Genomic DNA, 18,945 nt, shown 5'->3' with positions numbered 1-18,945 from the left:
AGGAAATTAACTTGCCAGGATTTGCTCTTGATAAAGCTGCTCCCTTGCTCCTTGAGACCTTCAAGCATACAAGTGACTTGATCAGGGGAACCACAGAGAGCTGACCAGTCAATAATTCCCTGCTCCTACCCACTCCACCTTTAGAAAAATAAGCATACACACCTGGCTTTTTTTTCCTTCTTCCTGGTATTTCTCCCATCCTTCCTGAATTTTTTTAAGAGAACCACTGATAGGTCTGAGACAGCTTTAGCAGGATCTTTAGCCTAGGAAAAACTCATCTGACATGCCTGGCTGGAAAGCCTCCAAGCTAACCAATGGCCAGCTCACTTTTTCTTGCCCCATTTTACCTGTCACTGGTATTAATTTTACGAGCCATTTGCTCACAGCCAACCTTTCCTTAAGGAAGACTGATGCAAAAAGAGCCTCTCCAGAAGACTTTCCAGTTCAAGACAGGTCTTGAGTTTACATTAGCCTCCACCTTCCAGTTTCACCTCCCACCATGCAGCCTTCCCTGCTCATCACACATCAGTGTCCCCTCCGGGGACCCCCACTCCCACCCCCCACTGCCCTTTGCTTCCCTGCAGACGCTGCCTTACTCTTCCCGAGTAGCGAAGCGCTGGAGCAACAACATCCACGTTATCCTGTTCGCTCTATCCCGGTTTAGAAACCACCACTGACCAGCACGCGAGGAGGTTTGAGAGAGTTTGCCGTGGCGTCTGGAGGTGAGCTTACAAGGAAGAGTAGCGCTTGTAGTACAGGCTGCTGGGACAGCCAGCCGCAGAGATGGCATGGGACGCATACCTTACTCTTCTTACTTTACAATGTCCAGAAACCTGGGGACTCCCAATGCGTCAAAACTGCAATTATTTTTTTCTCAAAGAATAATCATTCACACTTCAGATAAATTTGCCCCAGTCCTACACGTCCTTAAACAAATTTAAAATCTATGCACAAATGTTTAGGCATTGCAAGCATTTAGGCCACACTGAAGATACACCACCCCAACTTTTTTAACTGATTGCCGTCCACAGCACTGTTCCCTCTGTCATCACTCCACCGAGGAGACTCTTCGAAGAGTTATCAATTTAAAGAAATAAACAAGCAACAAACTACTTTCAGGCAACAGCGACCTCTGCGACAGCGCTCTGCAAGCAGGGAAAGGCAAAGTCTAAATTAATTGTGTCAAGTATTCGCCTGAATTAGTCAACCGGGTCTAAGCATTGTATTTCGTCTAGTGACCTGGGGGTTGCGCCTTGTGCAGGACAGAAGGAAATAACACAAAAGCAATACGAGAAGTCGAATGGAAGGAGCAGAACAGGGCCGCAAGATTTCCTTGAGGAGCCAGCGGCGAGGCAGGCGGAGCAGAGGGAGCCGGGGGAGGACGGGGAAGGAGAGCTATGGCAGCACCGAGGGACCGGAGGAGCCGCTTGCTTCGTGCCAGGCGTGGGCAGGCCACGGGGGAGAGGACGGGTGGCTGCTGGGGACGCCGATGCCCGGGCGCGACTGCCCTGCAGCTTTAATAGTCGTGCGGCAAGGAAGAAGATAAAGCTGCAGCGGGCAACGCGGCTTATTAAGGAGAAAGCTCTCATCGAGCCCAACCTCGCGACTGCAACAGCAGCACATGGCGCGGCACGGGGGGACAGCCCTTCGTGCAACGCTATGCTGGGAATTAAATGCTCCGTTCCTCTTCACATTAACAGGAACACAGGGCTTCTTCCCTTGCCGCTGTGTAAAAAGCGCACCCCATGGTACCCGCCAGGCTCTTCGTCCCAATTCTCTCTCTGAAGCCAGCTCAGACTGCTCTATAGGATTTCCCGGAGGTGCCTGGCACCAAACGGTTCAGCTGTGTCTCCTTGGTCAAGGAGACAGCCACGATTTCCATTTCAGACAAGCAGGCGCAGCTGGCAGGTAACATCTTTCAAGAAGCATCTCTAAACGTCGTCATCGTTCAAGGCCTGGGAGACGCAGCCGTCCCGGTCCTCCCCAGCCGGTTGCTATAGGGATGTACAACCAGGTGATGCTGAGGTACGTTTCCCTGCTCCTGCCGGAGGCTCAGTCCCAGGTCAAAACACCAATGCCTCTAGCAAAAATAACCACTGAACAATTTGCCTCTTGAATAACGCGCCAATGGCAAGAGGAACAGGTTTGCATCCCTTTGCGATGTGTAAGCAGTTCCCGGTATTTTCTGTATTTGAGGAGGGGGAAGAGTGGGCTTTTAGCTCTGATGTATCAAGAATCCGGGTCTAAGCTTTGTTTATTTTCCTCTTTGGAGGTTCCGGTGATGCTGGCTGAGTGCTAAAAGCTCAGCACTTTGGATACCTAACAAAGCTGCCTCTTCTCCCAAAGTTTTTTTTATGGTGTTTTTATCAGTACAGTTCAACAAAGAAACATAAAACTTCTGAGCAAAGATCATGCTCCCTCTTATTTGCTTATGTACTGCACTTGATTTCCTAAACCTGCGCATCGGGCTGTGTTGGGAAAAAAGGGGAAATATCTGAAATTCTGGTGTAGTAAAAATGAAGCTGAAAAGAAACTTCATGTTTGAATTTCCTGTGGAAAAAACAAATGCCTAAATTTTAATTTGAGCTTTTATTTCTACACTAGAAAGAGGGAAAGATAGTACACCTCCACCTTTTTCTAAGGATGGTTTACTCTCAGCTAAGAGTGGGTTGGGCCCACAGCTCACGGTTCAAATGTCTACAAGCTTAGAGGCTCATGAGGTCTGGAAATCAGAAAGCTTACCAGTTATGGGCCATCCCTCAGTTTAATAGAGAAAAAGGAAGCAAAGTGTGGCAGGTGAGGTTTTTAAAAAATATTTCAAAATGTAATGATTTAAAAAATAAAGAAGCCGCTTGTCGTGGTTTAACCCCAGCCAGCAACTAAGCACCACGCAGCCGCTCACTCACTCCCCCCCCACCCAGTGGGATGGGGGAGAAAATTGGGAAAAAGAAGCAAAACCCACGGGTTGAGATAAGAACAGTTTAATAGAACAGAAAAGAAGAAACGAATAATGATAATGATAACACTAATAAAATGACAACAGCAATAATGAAAGGATTGGAATGTACAAATGATGCGCAGTGCAATTGCTCACCACCCACCGACCGGCACCCAGCTAGTCCCCGAGCGGCGATTCCCCGCCCCCACTTCCCAGTTCCTATACTGGATGGGACGTCCCATGGTATGGAATACCCCGTTGGCCAGTTTGGGCCAGCTGCCCTGGCTGTGTCCTGTGCCAACTTCTTGTGCCCCTCCAGCTTTCTCGCTGGCTGGGCTTGAGAAGCTGAAAAATCCTTGACATTAGTCTAAACACTACTAGCACCAACTGAAAACATCAGTGTTATCAACATTCTTCTCATACTGAACTCAAAACATAGCACCGTACCAGCTACTAGGAAGACAGTTAACTCTATCCCAGCTGAAACTAGGACACCGCTGCATGAGTTTTATATCTAACCATCACTATACCAAAGTCTCATCCATTCAAAATGCAAATTACACCAGTGGCCACATACTGCCTAATGTGAATAAATCTTCCTATTCTACCCATTACTACAAAATTACGTATTGCAACCCTGTGAGTTGTGCTCCTATACGGTCCCGCTGGGCCCGAAGCCAGCAGAGTTGCACAACACGCTCGCTCCTCGTACTCGTGCTAAAAGAAGGACTAATTCATGCCGGGGGAGCACGCGTTCGCCGGGCAGCTGCCTTTCCCCGTGCACGCGTGCGAGCAGCTCACGCTCACGTCCCCTGCGGCCAGGGTCCGCCGCCGCCTCTCCAATAACGGGAGGGACAACCTGCAGCTTGCAGCCTTCAGCAGAGCCAAACGCTGGTGGGCTCAGGTTTTAGAGATGCCTGTACCAAGGGGTTCCAGGCAAGAAGATCCTTCTCTAAACCAGGAATTAGCCCTGTGGTTTTAACAACAGTCAGCGGGCAGGGTCAGAAATTGTAGGACTCCAATGCAAAATACATGCTGCGAAATATCTTCTGGCTGCTACCTGGAATGCTCCCTCATACACGCTGTCATTTTATCTTAAAAATATGTGCCTGAGGGATCATCTAGAAATCTGCCTAGTTTAATTTTTTGCAATCTTCCTTTACACAAAATACTTTACATTCTCATGCAGTAAACAGAAATATTTTGTCCTATTTGGTTAAAATACTGTAAAATACTATCACGTACTCACCTTCAGTCTAGTTTTTATACTGTTGCGATGAATAACAGGAATGAAATCTGAAAGACCTCCAAATCCAGGCATTAAGAAATATGATTATCATGACAAATCTTTACTGAAAAATTAAATTTTTTATTGAGTGAAACAATTGCTTTTACATTAGTACTTCATTATTTCAGATAGGAATAGTTATACTTTAACCATTTGCTACCATGTCATAGCTTCTGTGTCTGCAAGATTACGTTGTATTTCATCGTTCCACTCCTGAAATAAAAACAAACAAAAAGAAGTCCCCACACTATGACTTTTGTTCATAAAACTACATAAGACAACTCTAGAAGGCAAAGTTACAGCAGTCAACCTCCTCTATAAAACTCTTGTTACATTTGGTAAGCCACAAGCTGAACTGGAATTTAAAAACAGTGGATTTTAGGAGCCAAAGTATAAAGTAAAGTGATATATGCTTAAATCACGCTTTTTCAGTTTGTTGGATCCAGAATTACACACTATACAGTATCAATAATTCACTGGAGTTTGCATACATATTTTTCACATTCTACCTGTCGTTGTGCATTATTTCTACAATTTCTTGTCTTGTCAAGTTACGTCCAGCTGTTTGCCCTGTCCATCCAAGCCCTACTGTGTGATTAAGCCTGTTTTTTATTTTTCTTTTTTTTTTTAATTAACTTTTTTTTCACACTTTCAGAACCTACTTGTGAAGTTTCATTAAGTACCTGCGTGATTTATACAGCCTCACTGACCTGGTTTTATTTAGCTATTGGTGTTTCATTACCAAAATAAACAAAAAAGTCATCAGAGATTTACAGCTGACCCTGGAAGTGCCACAAAAGTTCTGAGTTTTGGCCTTGGAGTTTTATTCTTTGCTGAGAGAAAATGAGCCCTATCTAGTTTTAATGGAATAATAATGTTTTTTTTATAGTCATTCAGTTTTTCTAAGTAAAAGCAGGAAAAAAGATGGAGCATCGATGACAAGAGCATCGACGTGAAGAAGTCCTGCAGAGGCTGCAAGGAGCCTTCCCTGGGGCCCAGGACAGCAAGCTGCCGACCCCCCCGCTTACCTCCCTGGGAGCTGAATGCGGAGAGCCCTAACTTTTGCCCTAACTGGCAATACGAAGGACTAAACGTAAAGGGCTTACCCTCTAAACAGCATTATTAATTTTATCTGCCAGCACCTCCCCTTCTTGGAATGAATAAAGGAGAACGTGAAAAAGGCCACAAGCCTTGAGGAAATAATAGATCAAGTAAAAGATCTTGTTAATAATAATAATAGATCAAGTTAAAAAAAAAAAAAAAGTATTCTTACAATGAAAAGCTCTAGGCTGTAGTTTGGGATGGCTGCTGCAAGTGGGTGAGGTAGGCGCACCACTACGGCAGAGAGAGAAGGCATCTTGCAGCGCTTGCTGACGAGCAGCTGCTCAGTCCAGCAATATCAGCCCACGGGCTTAATAGAGCTAAAATCTGTACAGTCTATGTCAAGATTAAATTAGATAATCTCCTGGAATCTACCATCTCCTGCACCCATGTGAACTGGACAATTTAAGCTGACAGATTAGAATACATGGGATAAATACATATTAGCAAGTTTATGAATGCACATGGTTTTGCCCTCCATAGAATGCAGGATACATAAACTAACAATAGTCAAGTGTAACACCTCAGATACGCCATCAGGAATGGTATCAATGACAAAGTGATTTCAGCGGCTGTAGGAGTGCAGATGTCTTACGCAGTCACACAACTTATTAACAAATGACACTAATTAGAACCTATTTATGAGTGCTTCACCCCACCTCAAAGCAAAGAAGCAGCAGCAGTAGAAACTGTTCAAGGAAGTGCTATGGATGATGTCAAGCATGGAAAGGCTGCTCTCTAAGAAGAGATCAAATTGACTAGGATCTTCAGCTTGGAAAAGAGGCAGCTGAGGAGAAGCATGAGGGACAAAATCATGACATTAATATTTCTAGAGACAGATGAAGTTCTGAGGGGTGCGGAGGAAACAACATGCAATCACACCTTGGAACTGCTTTTCCTATCAGAAAAAGTAGAGGACATGTAACTAGTATCTTAGGAGTTGTTAGGACAAAGCAGGCCTTTTCCACAAAGTATATAATTAAATTATGGAACTCACTGCTGCATGATTTTATAGATGCCAAGACTATAAATGGATTCAAAACAACATTTAAAGAATGAACACAGAAATCCATAGGCAAGAATCAAACTCACAGATACAGACATAACCGCCATCTCAAGAGGTCTCCAAACTGCAGATTGCCATAAATGAGGAGGTATATTGGAAGCCCACTGTCCACATGGGCTTTCATATATTTTTTTACATGCATCCACCACCACTCACTGTTGGAGAGACCCTTCTTGAACCAGCAGACCGTCCACCTGACCCAGGCTCAGCATTCTCTTGTAAAGAATAGTACTGCTTTTTTAAGTATATTTTAAATGCAAACCCATATGAAGTCCATCTGTCCACCTAGGGTTTCCTTAGTCACACTGCTCCTTCTTGTCATTTGAAACAGGCAGAGAATTATCTAATATGTTGTAATTAAATCGGCAAGGCGCTGTTTCTGTTGTCAAGACATGAGTCACATTTTCATGCACAGATCTGATTCCAGTGACAGTTGCAAAGGCATCTTTTCAAACTCTTCTCCTTAACACTGGATTAAATTTTTCTTCTGAGAAGAAAAACTGCTCTGCAGTGAGTGGCAATCAATCCAGCCTTGTCTCTCAACAAGTTAAGAGTTTTGACATAGTGTGGTTCTCACATAGAGGTTTGCTTATGAAGAGGACGTTTAAACACTTTTTAAAAGCTTACTTTTATTAAAATCATCCACTTCTAGAAGAAAAGCTCTATCTAAAGAAGTAGGCGGTTTGCCTCAGCACCTCTTGAAATTTCAGTAATATTGCCACGTGCGCGCTTGGGAAGACGTATTTCTTCAGTTTCACTTGACATTTTTCACTCCCTAATGTAGAAAGAAGTGTCAGCCAGGACTTGCCAGGAAATATGTCTTACTGGCACATAGCATACCATCTCAGTGAAGTATTAGCTGTTCAGCAACTGGTTGCTTATCTCTTGCATTTCTTGAACAACAAGGATTATGAAATATGCAGCTACAGTATGAAAGGGATAAATGATACATTTCCCAGATTTCATAAAAGTTAAAATAGTGGGCAGAGAATAAAGGGATTACATTATGCAAAAGAAAAAATCGGGATCAGTATGAAGAAAATGTTTCCTAACAAAGATGCCTATTAAATGGCTGAAAAGTCCCTCACAGGAAAAGGTGGAGGCTTCATCACTTGAGATATTTAAAACCAGACTAGACAAGGCATTCATCTCTACAGGGGCAGAGGAAACAGATAAAACGACTTATTAGGCTTTTTTCTACCCATCTCTGATTTCTATGGTTTAATACATTTTTTAAAATGCAAACCACATTTTTTTAATACAAGAGGCAGAAATACAATAAAAGGATTTTTAGTTGCAGTGTTGCCCAACACAATGAAACTCGATTTAAAATGAAATTTATGCTAGCAATTTAAACTGCAAGATGACTTCTCTTTGCTTAAGGTGTAGCACTGAAAGCTTTGCTACTGCCACACATGTCTCTAAAAAGATGATTTACCATCCCCAGACTGAGGATTTATTCTCTGTGCCAGAACTCTTTATAAACTGTGACGGTTCAACTTTTGACAAGGGGAGCTGATGCAAAAGGCAGAACGGTGCTTTACAGAAAAGCAGTGGAGTACGGGGTTTGTGCGTAAGGTCTGGCAGACTTATAAACTCCCTGAGGAATCTCCAGCCCTAAATATTTACTGATGTCACTCAAAGGATAACATCTAATCTGCTAGTACGAAAGTAAAAGTAGACTCTCAGAACAGTAACTTTCCGTTGCCTTGAATATCTTAAAATGATTTCAAAATTCTCAGTTCTTCTTCTTCCCCCTGTTTGTTTTTTGTTATCCTTGAAGGCACTGCTCTATTTAAAATAAAGCGGACTCTCTTGCTTTTGTAGAAATATGAAGAAATCAAGAAAAAAAAAACCCTGAGAAACCTTAGGATAGTTAAAATGAGCCTGTTTAAGAGTGGAACACTGTGGACCTTTCACTACACCCATCACCCACGCAGGAAGATGAAATCATGACGTACAACTGCTGTACAAGACATCAAGATGCACAAGTGAAGTGAACTGTCACAGAGATAACGCAGGGGAGAGTGTTGAGTCATGTCCTCAGGCTTGGGACAGCCTCACTAGCTTTGAACCAGCCAAGGCAAGGCAGGATGTAGCCACATGTTTTCCTTGCTTTGACATCAAAATTGTTATAAAAACCTGCTGCCATTTCCCCTCTGCACCCTGTTCACTCTCACATCCTGGCTGCAATCTGTCATCTTTTCAGTGTTAACCTCGTTTTGCTGGACTGAGCTGTAAAATCAGTATAGTAAAGGTTGTTTTATTTCAAAATATTGCCTGCCTGCAGTTCCATAGAGCCTCGTCCCAGCGGAGGGGACAGAAAAGTAATGGGGAAAAGTGAGTTGAACCTAACCCTGGAAATGGTTAGAATTAGGAAAAACAATGGTTCTGTACCCTAATAACAAGGAACTCCCTCAAACACAACATCATCCACCTTCCTGTGAACCTTCTTGGTTCCCCTTCCTCTGGTTGAAGTGATGTGTAGACATTTAGCTGGAAAGCTGTGTTTTCCTCTACTGTACTTGTCTATTTGGCTGTGTGCTGCTGGACTCATCTGTATCTTCAAGTAATAAAATCCGTTGGGAAGAACATCTATTCTTGGACACATTGCAAAATGCTGGCAACCCTGAAGTTTGCCAATAGTGTTATCAGAACAAGAGTTCACCTATTTTAAGTGTTTTATATTAGCATATACAGTTTTGCAGGCATATAACCAATATAGGAGCACAAAGGTCACAATGCAGCTAAACCAAGGACATCAGTCCTTATTTTGGTCAGTCCTGTTTGAAAGATTGTAGCTTTATAGTTAACATAAAAGAGGGGGTATGCCCAAATCTAAGGATCTCTTCAAATTATAACGTTCAATACTTTGCCATTTGGAAAGTAAAAATACTCCACTGTAGTAGCAGTAGCAAATGACTTTTAATTACCAAATGAATTTTAAAGCCCAGAAGGGTCAGCATGAAAAGCATCAAACTCTGTTTGCAGCTCTACCCCAGACTCCTTATTTAAAACGCAGCCCCTTTGTCCCAGGCATAGACCCCTTTGCTTCGCACAGCTTCTCAGCCACAGCCCACCCCCTGCCCCATGGCCCCACGTCCTCTTTATGAACCCACAGGCCTTGCTTTCCGTGTAACCCACTCTCTGTTAATTGCTCTTTAGGCTCTGGGCTCAGGCCACACTTGCAGAATGTCATCCCTCACTGGGTCCCACCCAAGAGGACGGTCCAGCTCAGCACATCCTTCCTACGTCGCGCCCAGCAGCTACTCCTGCATCACCCTGCCCCACGCCTCAGGGGACACCACTGGATCACACTGTCAACGAGTGGCCGGTGAGGACACAGCCCGCATCCATAGGATAAGCAGGAATTAAAAACAAAAAAATCTCATTTGGGCTAAATTAATTCTGTAGTAATGGATTTATAACACTGTACCTGGTTGAGTGACATGTCTGGGCAAAGCAGGAATAAAACCCTACTGAAAGGGAATTGCCTTGCTGTGCAGGCAGTGTTTTATGACCATAGGAGCCATAACTCTCCAAGGAGAGAAAAAAAGTCAGAGAAAGGGAAGGAAATGCAGACAGGCGAGTATGCAGGACCTGATTCTAGCCCGATTTACACTGACTTCAGCAGAGTTATTCCACTGCAGAGGACACGAGCGTTTTCAGTTCTAAGTCTTAAGGACGGTGAAGAATAAAAATGATGAAAGAGTAATCTCTTAAGTTCTTCTAGTCTCAGTCACACAGCAAATATCTTCTCCACAAATAATTGAGATTTAGACCTTCTAGCAATTCTCAGTGGCCATATTATAAGTCATACAGGAATTTTATGAGACCAAAGCTGTAATAGCATGCTCTGGCTGAGTAGCAGAATAGCTATACAATCAATATGGTTTTGCACGCTCGCATTTTTGAGTGGATTAGTATTGCAGCACAGTCTAAAATAACAGCATAAATTTAACGGGCTGGCAGTCTTACAAGTAGTGAAGTATAATAACAGGTGTAGTTATTTGTGCTGTGATCTGTAACTGATACCACTGTAATCCTGATGAGATTAGGCTCTGTTTTAAAACAAAGTACAAAATACCTGGTGCTGGAGCTAAGATAATCCTAATCAACGGAAAATCAAAAGGAAAAGACAACAGGTAGCACTGTAGACATGTTGTGCAGAGGTAATACATATGTCACACATTTGCAAAACCTACTTCCTCTATTAGCCAGCCCTTTATTAGAGACACTATATTCAGACAAATCGAACAAATTCTAAAACATATAAATCCCTAACACTACAAATACATCTTTTCCCAAAGTTATGAAGTACTATAAAACCACATAGGTTTCTCTCTTTTTCTTGCTTTTTGACATGATTGTTGTTGGATACTTAAAATTTATGAGTTCATAGATGAGTCAAACCTTGCAGTATACCAGAACTGGAGATGATACCTCTTCTAACTATATGTGCTTTACCACAAACATTAAAAACAATTACTTAGGAATAGTCATTTCTAGGAATTCTGAAAATATTTTAGTTATAATTGTTATCAAGTCATTACAGAAAAGTCTGAAACATTTCCTTTAATCATTCAGTACATAGCTCCATAACTCCATTCACTTGAAAACTATAATTTCGCTATAAGTTTTCTTCTTACATATGTGTCTATATGTACATACACACACATATATATGCACTATTATAAAATGAGTGTGAAGAAAAGCAGGACCTTTACATTTCCACATTTTTCCCTATGTTTGCAATAGGAATGAAACTGTAGATACCACCTGCACCATCTACAAAAATTGGACCAGCTTGACTTCAAATCCTCTTGACAGACAGAACAACCACTTATACTCTGCTTTTCCCATCAGCATTTTCCATTCTTACCAAAGTCAGTTTGCTCTAAGAATATATTGTTAGGCCATACATTCAGCCTTCACACAACAAACCCCTCTCCCTCTTACGCTGCCTTGAAACGACTAAATCTTGTGCCTGAACCGAAAACCATGCTTGCACTGCTCAACTACTCCTTCTCAGTTTTTACCCTGCTGTGCACAGGAAAACGAATTTGCAGCTGTGGTGTTGACTAGACCTATACACATACACATTGAATATTTCTTATTTTTGTGCTCTTCCAGTAGTTCAAAAAGTAGCCTAAACCATGCAACATACAAGCAAGCCTTACAGGGCCTGATTCTATTTGTGGAATGGTAAATCATCAGTAATTCCTCTGAACTCAGCTAATCAAGACACGCTAATTGCCACATCTAGAGTGCCATCACCTAACAACGGTGACAGAGGGAGTTCAGGGTATTAAACATTTTGAAGGACTATGCATTAAACAGAAACCTTCCCAAAGTCATAGTACCTCCTTACAATGCTCATTCTGTGAACCCAGAAAGAAAAAAAAAAAACAACCAACCAACAGTTAATTGTTTAAGATTTTTTCTGAAATTTGTATTCGTGACTGAAGGTCCATTTCCTAATGGTTGGGAATAAAAATCTATCTTGATAGCTGAAGTCACGTAAGCCAAATTCTCCAGGGTAGCTACCACAGAGTAGATGTGGCATGACGTTGGTCAGGTAGTTTTTTGGGAGGACTAGTGGGTTGGAAACATGGTGTGGTAGCAGAAATGCTGGGAGGGAGGTTAAGCATAACAGAACACAGCTAGAGAAGTCTGCAGAGCTCTGAACCCTCAAAGAGAAGCCTAAGGTGTATGCACACTGAAATAAGCACACCTAGAGAAGAGCAAATGTGTGGCTGGGTCCCTGGAAGTACTCTTTAGTGGAGTATCTCACAGGGAGCTGCAACTATATGACAAGTGGGCTTCTGTTTGGGGAAGTATTCTGGGGACATGTTTTTAGCATGGTGAAAAAAAAAGATTCCTCATGTCACAAAATGCAAAAAATCTGTAACCGTTGGCCTCCCAGAAATATTTTTGCTATAATAAGAACTGAAAAAAGCAATGGTAGCTTGTCTTCTTCTAATATTAACTAACAAAGTGATTTCATTTGCTATGAATTATAATGAATGATAAATAACAGATATTCCAAAACATGAGATGCTTTGGATGAAGGGATGCTGTACTTTGACCTGAAAGGTGCCTGTTACACTAGTTTCTCTAGGGTGGATCCTGCAGCCTTGACTGACATGATCAAGCCAACAGAAAGCAAAGGGCTACTCCTTTGAATAGTGGCAGCAACAGCAGGCACCAAGTTTGGCAATTTTGCTTTATCCCTTTCTACAACTTGGCCTTTTAAAATCAGCATGTAAATTTTATTTCCACTATTTAGCTTAAAAAAAAGGAGGGGGGGAATCAAATCAAGTAGAAAAAAAGCACCATATAACTAGGGACACTGCTTCCATTTAGTGGGATGGACAACAATAAGAATAAATAAGAATACAAAGACAGGATAAATCAGCTATGCTACACATGTGACAATATATCTTATTTTACTGTATTTGTTATCAAGATGACATGCAGTCTAGAACTTCATGGCAAACACACTGGCAAAAGCCATAAACCATGAGAATAACAAGGCTCGAAGGAACAAGGCTTACAAAGACAACCCCAAGGGTGACTTTCTTAGATACCAGTAAATAAATCCCTAAAGGCAAGGAACTGAAGTACAGCAATCCTAGCAACCACACTAGCACCCGAATTGAGGTCTGGAAGAGCAAAGATGTGCAGTTCCATACTGTCCAGTTGTGGGACACAGTTGCAACAGAGTCAAAACTCGTAGGCCTGTAAAATTCCACCACGGGGGTTGAGTTCAGAGTCTGGGGACTTTCTCTTTGTACTTCCATGATTGTTATAACCAGGCAATTAGAAGAGGTGTGAGAAGGGCTAACCAGAGACGCCAACCTTTTGGGAGTCAGCAACAGTTCTGTTGGGTTGTCTGGTAGGCACTTCTTTCCCTTTCCCCCACAAGCTAAATTCAGAAGGATGTTGTTGTCATCAGGAAGACTACTAACCTCATCGTCTGGCAGGCACGTTTCAAACCTGCAAAATGGGCACACTATGACTCCTTGCGGGGAATCACCAAAGTCTATGATCTTGCAAAGGCATTTGGCACATACTCTGTGACAGCACTCCAGCACTTTCGGTTTTCTCTGTCGCAGGTTATAGCGGTTGTAACAGATCTTGCACTCAAGCTCATCTGAGCTCTGGGTCTCCACAGATTCCTCTGGTAGTTGACTGGTCATGTCTTCTGATGGTTTTTAGACTTGTGGAAAGAGGAGTCAAGGGACAAAGAGGTCACTTGGGCTTATTTTAGAACTTTTTCCTGATGATCATATCACCCATCTCAAACACGAAAAGAGGAGATGATGTTGTTGAAAAGCATCAGTAGGCGTCATCCATTTTCAGCTTCTGCTAGGAATTGTGCGCTGCATGTCCTTTAGTCTGAGCCAGGCATCCATCTGAAAAAGATGACATGGAATATTTGTGGAAGAAAAGAAAAAAGCCGTAGCAGGTGAAATATGCAAGTTCCACTTTTTACAAGCTCAGCTACCTTTGCTAAAAATACTTCTAAGGTAGTTTTTTTCTGTGGCATATGGGGCCTATATAGCAGTCATGCTGATAAAACTTAGTATCACACTGCACGCATTTGTTTTAGACTTCTAACTTTGACTGGTTCAGCCCATGAAGTTCTCAGCAGAAGCTGCAATCTAATCACTGATCTGTAACCGTTTGTTTAAACCCTGGTTTCCTAAGGAAATGAGACCTGACCCCTGGAGCTTTTTGTCTTTCTGGGTAACTGGTGAACCTGCTGTCCAATTTCAAACAAATCGGCAGAGGGGCAGCAGTACTGAAGATAACTAAGTTTCTAAAAAAGTAGTGAACATTGGCAGCTGGGTAGAGAAGGGGGAGAGCTATTTATAATAACTACCATTTATCCTGGAGGGCAATGGTCAGCCAGCACAAACCCAGCCTCTGCTCTGAACAGGCAGCATGCTGCCTGTTGCTCAGCCAGAGGTGAGGGCAACATGTGGGGATGCTGGTGATACTCTGGGGAAATAGAGAGTTTTGGGGAGTGGAGTGGGTATGGAAAAGGGTTGGGGTTATTGTAAAGAGTTATGTGGGGACCTAGGTCAAATTTGGAAAAGATGAGGCTTTATTAATTTTGCTGCTTGTGGAGCAGCTCATTTATCTGTCTCCACTTAGCTGCTGCACACAGATTTCGAAAATGAGGGTTCTTTAGCTTGCAACAAATGTCTCCTGTAATATGTGGATGCTAGGGTGAAGGCTAACGTGTCTCTGAAGGGCGTTTGCCAGATGCACTGGCTTTCCAGTGCTTCGTGGCTGTCACAGCCATTTCACACCTCAGCAAAGGAGAGGCCCGCGGCATGCTTGCGCTGCCGCACTCCCATTCTGTGCAGCGTTTTTGCCACCAGCCTCGCTTAAACAAATGTATTGTCCTATTTTGTAACTGTGCATTTTCACAGCTTCAGGAAACAGTCCATGTATTATAAACAAAACATTAACCAGGACTGTGTACTCTGGGGAGCAATAATTACCAGCATTTACAAAACCAGCTCTATGTGCCAGAAGATAAAAACTTCTTCCAGATACAGGCATATGCTTGCTCACAGAGATGGGTGCGGCAGTGCATTTTGCAGGCTTTCAAACTCATTCCTTCACTACTGCTAGAGCAGCAAGGGACTTGCCACGGTCAAATGATGGGGGTCAGCACTTGTGTCCAGCTGCCTCTTGCATTGTCAATAAATATCAGGCACATGGAATATGAAAAAAGTGGCCCATTTCAATAAACTTGTTTCTTGACTATTAGTTTTAGTAAATGTTGATTCCTTTCCCTTTTGCTTGGGAAGTTTTTACTCACTCCTAGCATTCAGATCTTTGTCCTTTTTTTGAGAACAAGGCAAGAAGTTCTCTCTTTTAAGCAACGTGCTCCTTCTGTCAATACATTTTACCTGCCAACCATCAGGTAAAGACTCTTTCATGGGCCTCTTGTTCCTACTGTGCTTTAAGGTTTTTCCATTCTCTCTCTTAAATTTCTGTACAATATAGCTTCTGTAGGTGACATAATTTCTAAAACTCACCTCCTGGATTTTAAAACAAAGATGTTATACTTCAGACAATGCAGTAATGAAAAAAACATGACAACATAGTGAAGAAAAAAATATATTTCCCTAGGAATTTAACAGACATGGCCCCCTCTCCATTCAATTTTGTTAACTTTTTTCCTGCCTCTTCAAACTTATTTCTTTAGTGCTTTAAAAGTTTTCATCTCTGCCTTACTGTTGTTTTTATTATTTGTACTGTGACTATATTTGTGGTGTGTTCATTAGGCAAGGCAAACACGAGAAGGTTGATCCATAATTTTCTAAGTGTACAAGCTAAACATCTTACAAGAGACAAAAAATACATCTTTTACAGATCTTATAACCTATCCTTTATCCTTCATTACCCGGTGTGCTTCCTTATTCATTTCCACTACTCTTTTCATTTCATTCCAAATAGAATCTTCTAGATGACTTTTAGGCATATATAAATGTCATGAGATGCTAACTTTCCAAAGGCTGAAGAAACCACAAAATGGACCTAAAAAAGTGAAATGCCAGCCTACAGGAAGGCAAAGCACCACTGAAAAGTTAAGAAGCCAAACAAAACAAGTGATGGTTTTGAACTTTTACATCTTGAGTATCATTCATCTTCTGTACCTGAGGTGAATTAGGATTACTAACATGTTCATGCTTCACAGCTAAGGCTGGCAAATGTTGTCCTACGACATAAAACTAGATTTCTGATTAACCAAAAATATTCCAGAAAATGTCTCTGCTTCTCATAGAAAATCATAGAATCATTTAAGTTGGAAAAGACCTTTAAGATCATCGAGTCCAACCATCAACCATGCCCACTAAACCATGTCCTGAAGTGCCTTGTCCACATGCTTTTTGAATACCTCCAGGGATGGTGACTCAACCACTACTCTGGGCAGCCTGTTCCAATACCTGACAACCCTTTCAGTAAAGAAATTTTTCCTAATATCTAACCTAAATCTCCCTTGCCGCAACTTGAGGCCGTTTCCCTCTCGTCCTATCTCCAGGACCCGACAGAAGAGACCAGCACCCACCTCACTACAACCCCCCTTCAGGTAGTTGTAGAGAGCGATAAGGTCTCCCCTCGGCCTCCTTTTCTCCAGGCTAAACAACCCCAGTTCCCTCAGCTGCTCCTCATAAGACTTGCTCTCTAGACCCTTCACCAGCTTCGTTGCCCTTCTCCGGACACGCTCCAGCACCTCCATGTCTTTCCTGTAGCGAGGGGCCCAAAACTGAACACAGGACTCGAGGTGCGGCCTCACCAGTGCCCAGTACAGGGGGACGATCACCTCCCTGCTCCTGCTGGCCACACTATTTCTGATACCGGCCAGGATGCCGTTGGCCTTCTTGCCCACCTGGGCTCACTGCTGGCTCATATTCAGCCGGCTGTTGACCAACATCCCCAGGTCCTTTTCCACCAGGCAGCTTTCCAGCCCCTCTTCCCCAGGCCTGTAGTGCTGCGTGGGGTTGTCGTGACCCAAGGGCAGGACCCGGCTCTTGGCCTTGTTGAGCCTCATACAATTGGCCTCAGCCCATCGATCCAGCCTGTCCAGATCCCTCTGTAGAGCCTTCCTACCCTCGAGCAGATCAACCCTCCCTCCCAACTTGGTGTCATCTGCAAACTTGCTGAGGGTGCACTCGATCCCCTCATCCAGACCATTGATAAAGATATTAAACAGAACTGGCCCCAATACTGAGTCCTGGGGAACACCACTTGTGACCCGCCGCCAACTGGATTTAACTCCATTCACCACAACCCTCTGGGCTCGCCCATCCAGCCAGTTTTTCACCCATCAAAGAGTACACTTGTCTAAGCCATGAGCCACCAGCTTCTCAAGGAGTATGCCATGAGAGACAGTGTCAAAGGCCTTGCTGAAGTCCAGGTAGACAAAACAGTGACCTTTCTCTGAAAACTCCCAACTAGAAAATCTTTGTATTTTAGTGTTTATCTTTCTAATGAGTATTTCCAGGTTTTCACAAAAACCAGTCCACTTTCCAACCAATTCTATTCGGACATGGATCTCTTCTGCCTGAATCAGTTTTCAAACTGAAAGTATTTTCCTGAATCTGTCCCCTTTAAGTGGCCAAATTTAGCATTAATACAAGGAGTAACAAGTCCCTGGGACTAGCAATGTCTTAATAGCTAAATTGGGACCATTAGCTTCATTTCCAGTACACAATGATCCTCCTATTGTAGCTCCTGTCATGAGCTATTCTACAAATTCTTTTCAAACTTTTCTTTTTAACGTACTGCACGAGAAATAACTACTTTCATCATCCTTCTCTCTTCACAGAGTCTCTTCAAAACATATCCATCAGTAGTAAAACATCATTGATTGTTTTTTCTTTGGCTAAGTTTAGATGTTGAATTTCTCCTTATGTTTTCTAGTGTGATTACTGCTTACTACTATTCTTCACTTATACATCTTTTCCTTTTAAAATTAAAATGTAATCACTAATTCCTATTAATGTTATTCATACATTTTTTACCTTCTCAGCTCTATGGTGGTTTTAGATGCTTCCTCTAGCTTTTCTACTTTCCTGATTTCTTAGGGAATTTTCTATTTTTCCTTCTCAATACCCACTTTCCTGCTCATTTTTTCTCTGCTGAGAACTGACACCTTTTTGAGCTTAATTAATGCTGCCCTGCTATTATATACACCACATATACTAAAAAGTTCTCCAATCAGAGACTTATTAAAAATGTAAGAACACTGAGGATTTTAAAGAAATTTGACTTCAAATTAGCCCTATTTCTTGAGAAAATGAGACATTTCTTGAGAAATATAGCCAGCTACTCCTTCAAGCAACTTCTACTCTATGTCAAAGATTTTCTAGCTTGTCTTTTGCATGTCTCACAGGTGGGTATTTACTGGAAGCAAGCAGAAGGAGGAATTAAAGCAGGGAATAGATTAACTGCTGCCCCTCTGAATCCTGGTCCCCCCACAAAAAGGTGACAATTCACATACTTCTGCTTGCTGTGTGTTGAAAGCAAGAAAAGCTGCAATACTATGTAGAAAAAAGGGATTGTGTCTGTGCGTTTGTATTTTGTCCTCCTCTTCTCTTTGAGCCGCTTTTTTATGATGCCATGAGAAGGTATGTCCCTGTTATATGCTCCAATGCTCCATTAATGTTTGGGCTTTTTTAAATATTGGGCTGCAATTTGCATGTTCTTTCTGACCTTGACATCCAGAGGGCACTCAAGTAAGAACTGCTGAGTGCAAATCCTATCATGAGTCTAACCTCTTTCACTTGAAGTACAAAACTGCTATTGACTTGAGATCAAAGTGAGGTCCCATGTCTATTTTTAAAGCACCATGTTTATTTTTATGAATTCTGATATTTTTCATGACTTTAAACTACTCCTTTTTTGCTTTCTACTTGAGCTTATTTATTTTTAGATAGAGGTGTCCCAGCTGCTTGTTTGATACTAAGAGACACAAATTGTAACTAGGGAAATTTCAATTAGGTATCAGGAAAAAAAATTTCACAA

The 18,945-nt window shown here is 42.3% G+C and overlaps 1 protein-coding gene across 1 annotated transcript in view; it reads right to left on the bottom strand.

Annotated features, from left to right (window-relative positions):
* Positions 1-12,825: 12,825 nt before the first annotated feature.
* RNF182 (ring finger protein 182) overlaps positions 12,826-18,945 on the bottom strand; it is a 31,015-nt gene continuing 24,895 nt past the window's right edge. Inside the window, exon 3 of the mRNA XM_030042054.1 lies at positions 12,826-13,811. Coding sequence (XP_029897914.1) covers positions 12,858-13,595 — 738 coding nt within the window. The 5' untranslated portion in view covers positions 13,596-13,811 and the 3' untranslated portion in view covers positions 12,826-12,857. The remainder of the gene's footprint in view (positions 13,812-18,945) is intronic.

The sequence above is a fragment of the Aquila chrysaetos genome, chromosome 18 (genome assembly GCF_900496995.4).
Source record: "Aquila chrysaetos chrysaetos chromosome 18, bAquChr1.4, whole genome shotgun sequence".
NCBI classification, from domain to species: Eukaryota; Metazoa; Chordata; class Aves; order Accipitriformes; family Accipitridae; genus Aquila; species Aquila chrysaetos.
Note: the sequence above shows the minus strand (reverse complement) of the source record. Positions and strands in the feature narration are given on the sequence as shown.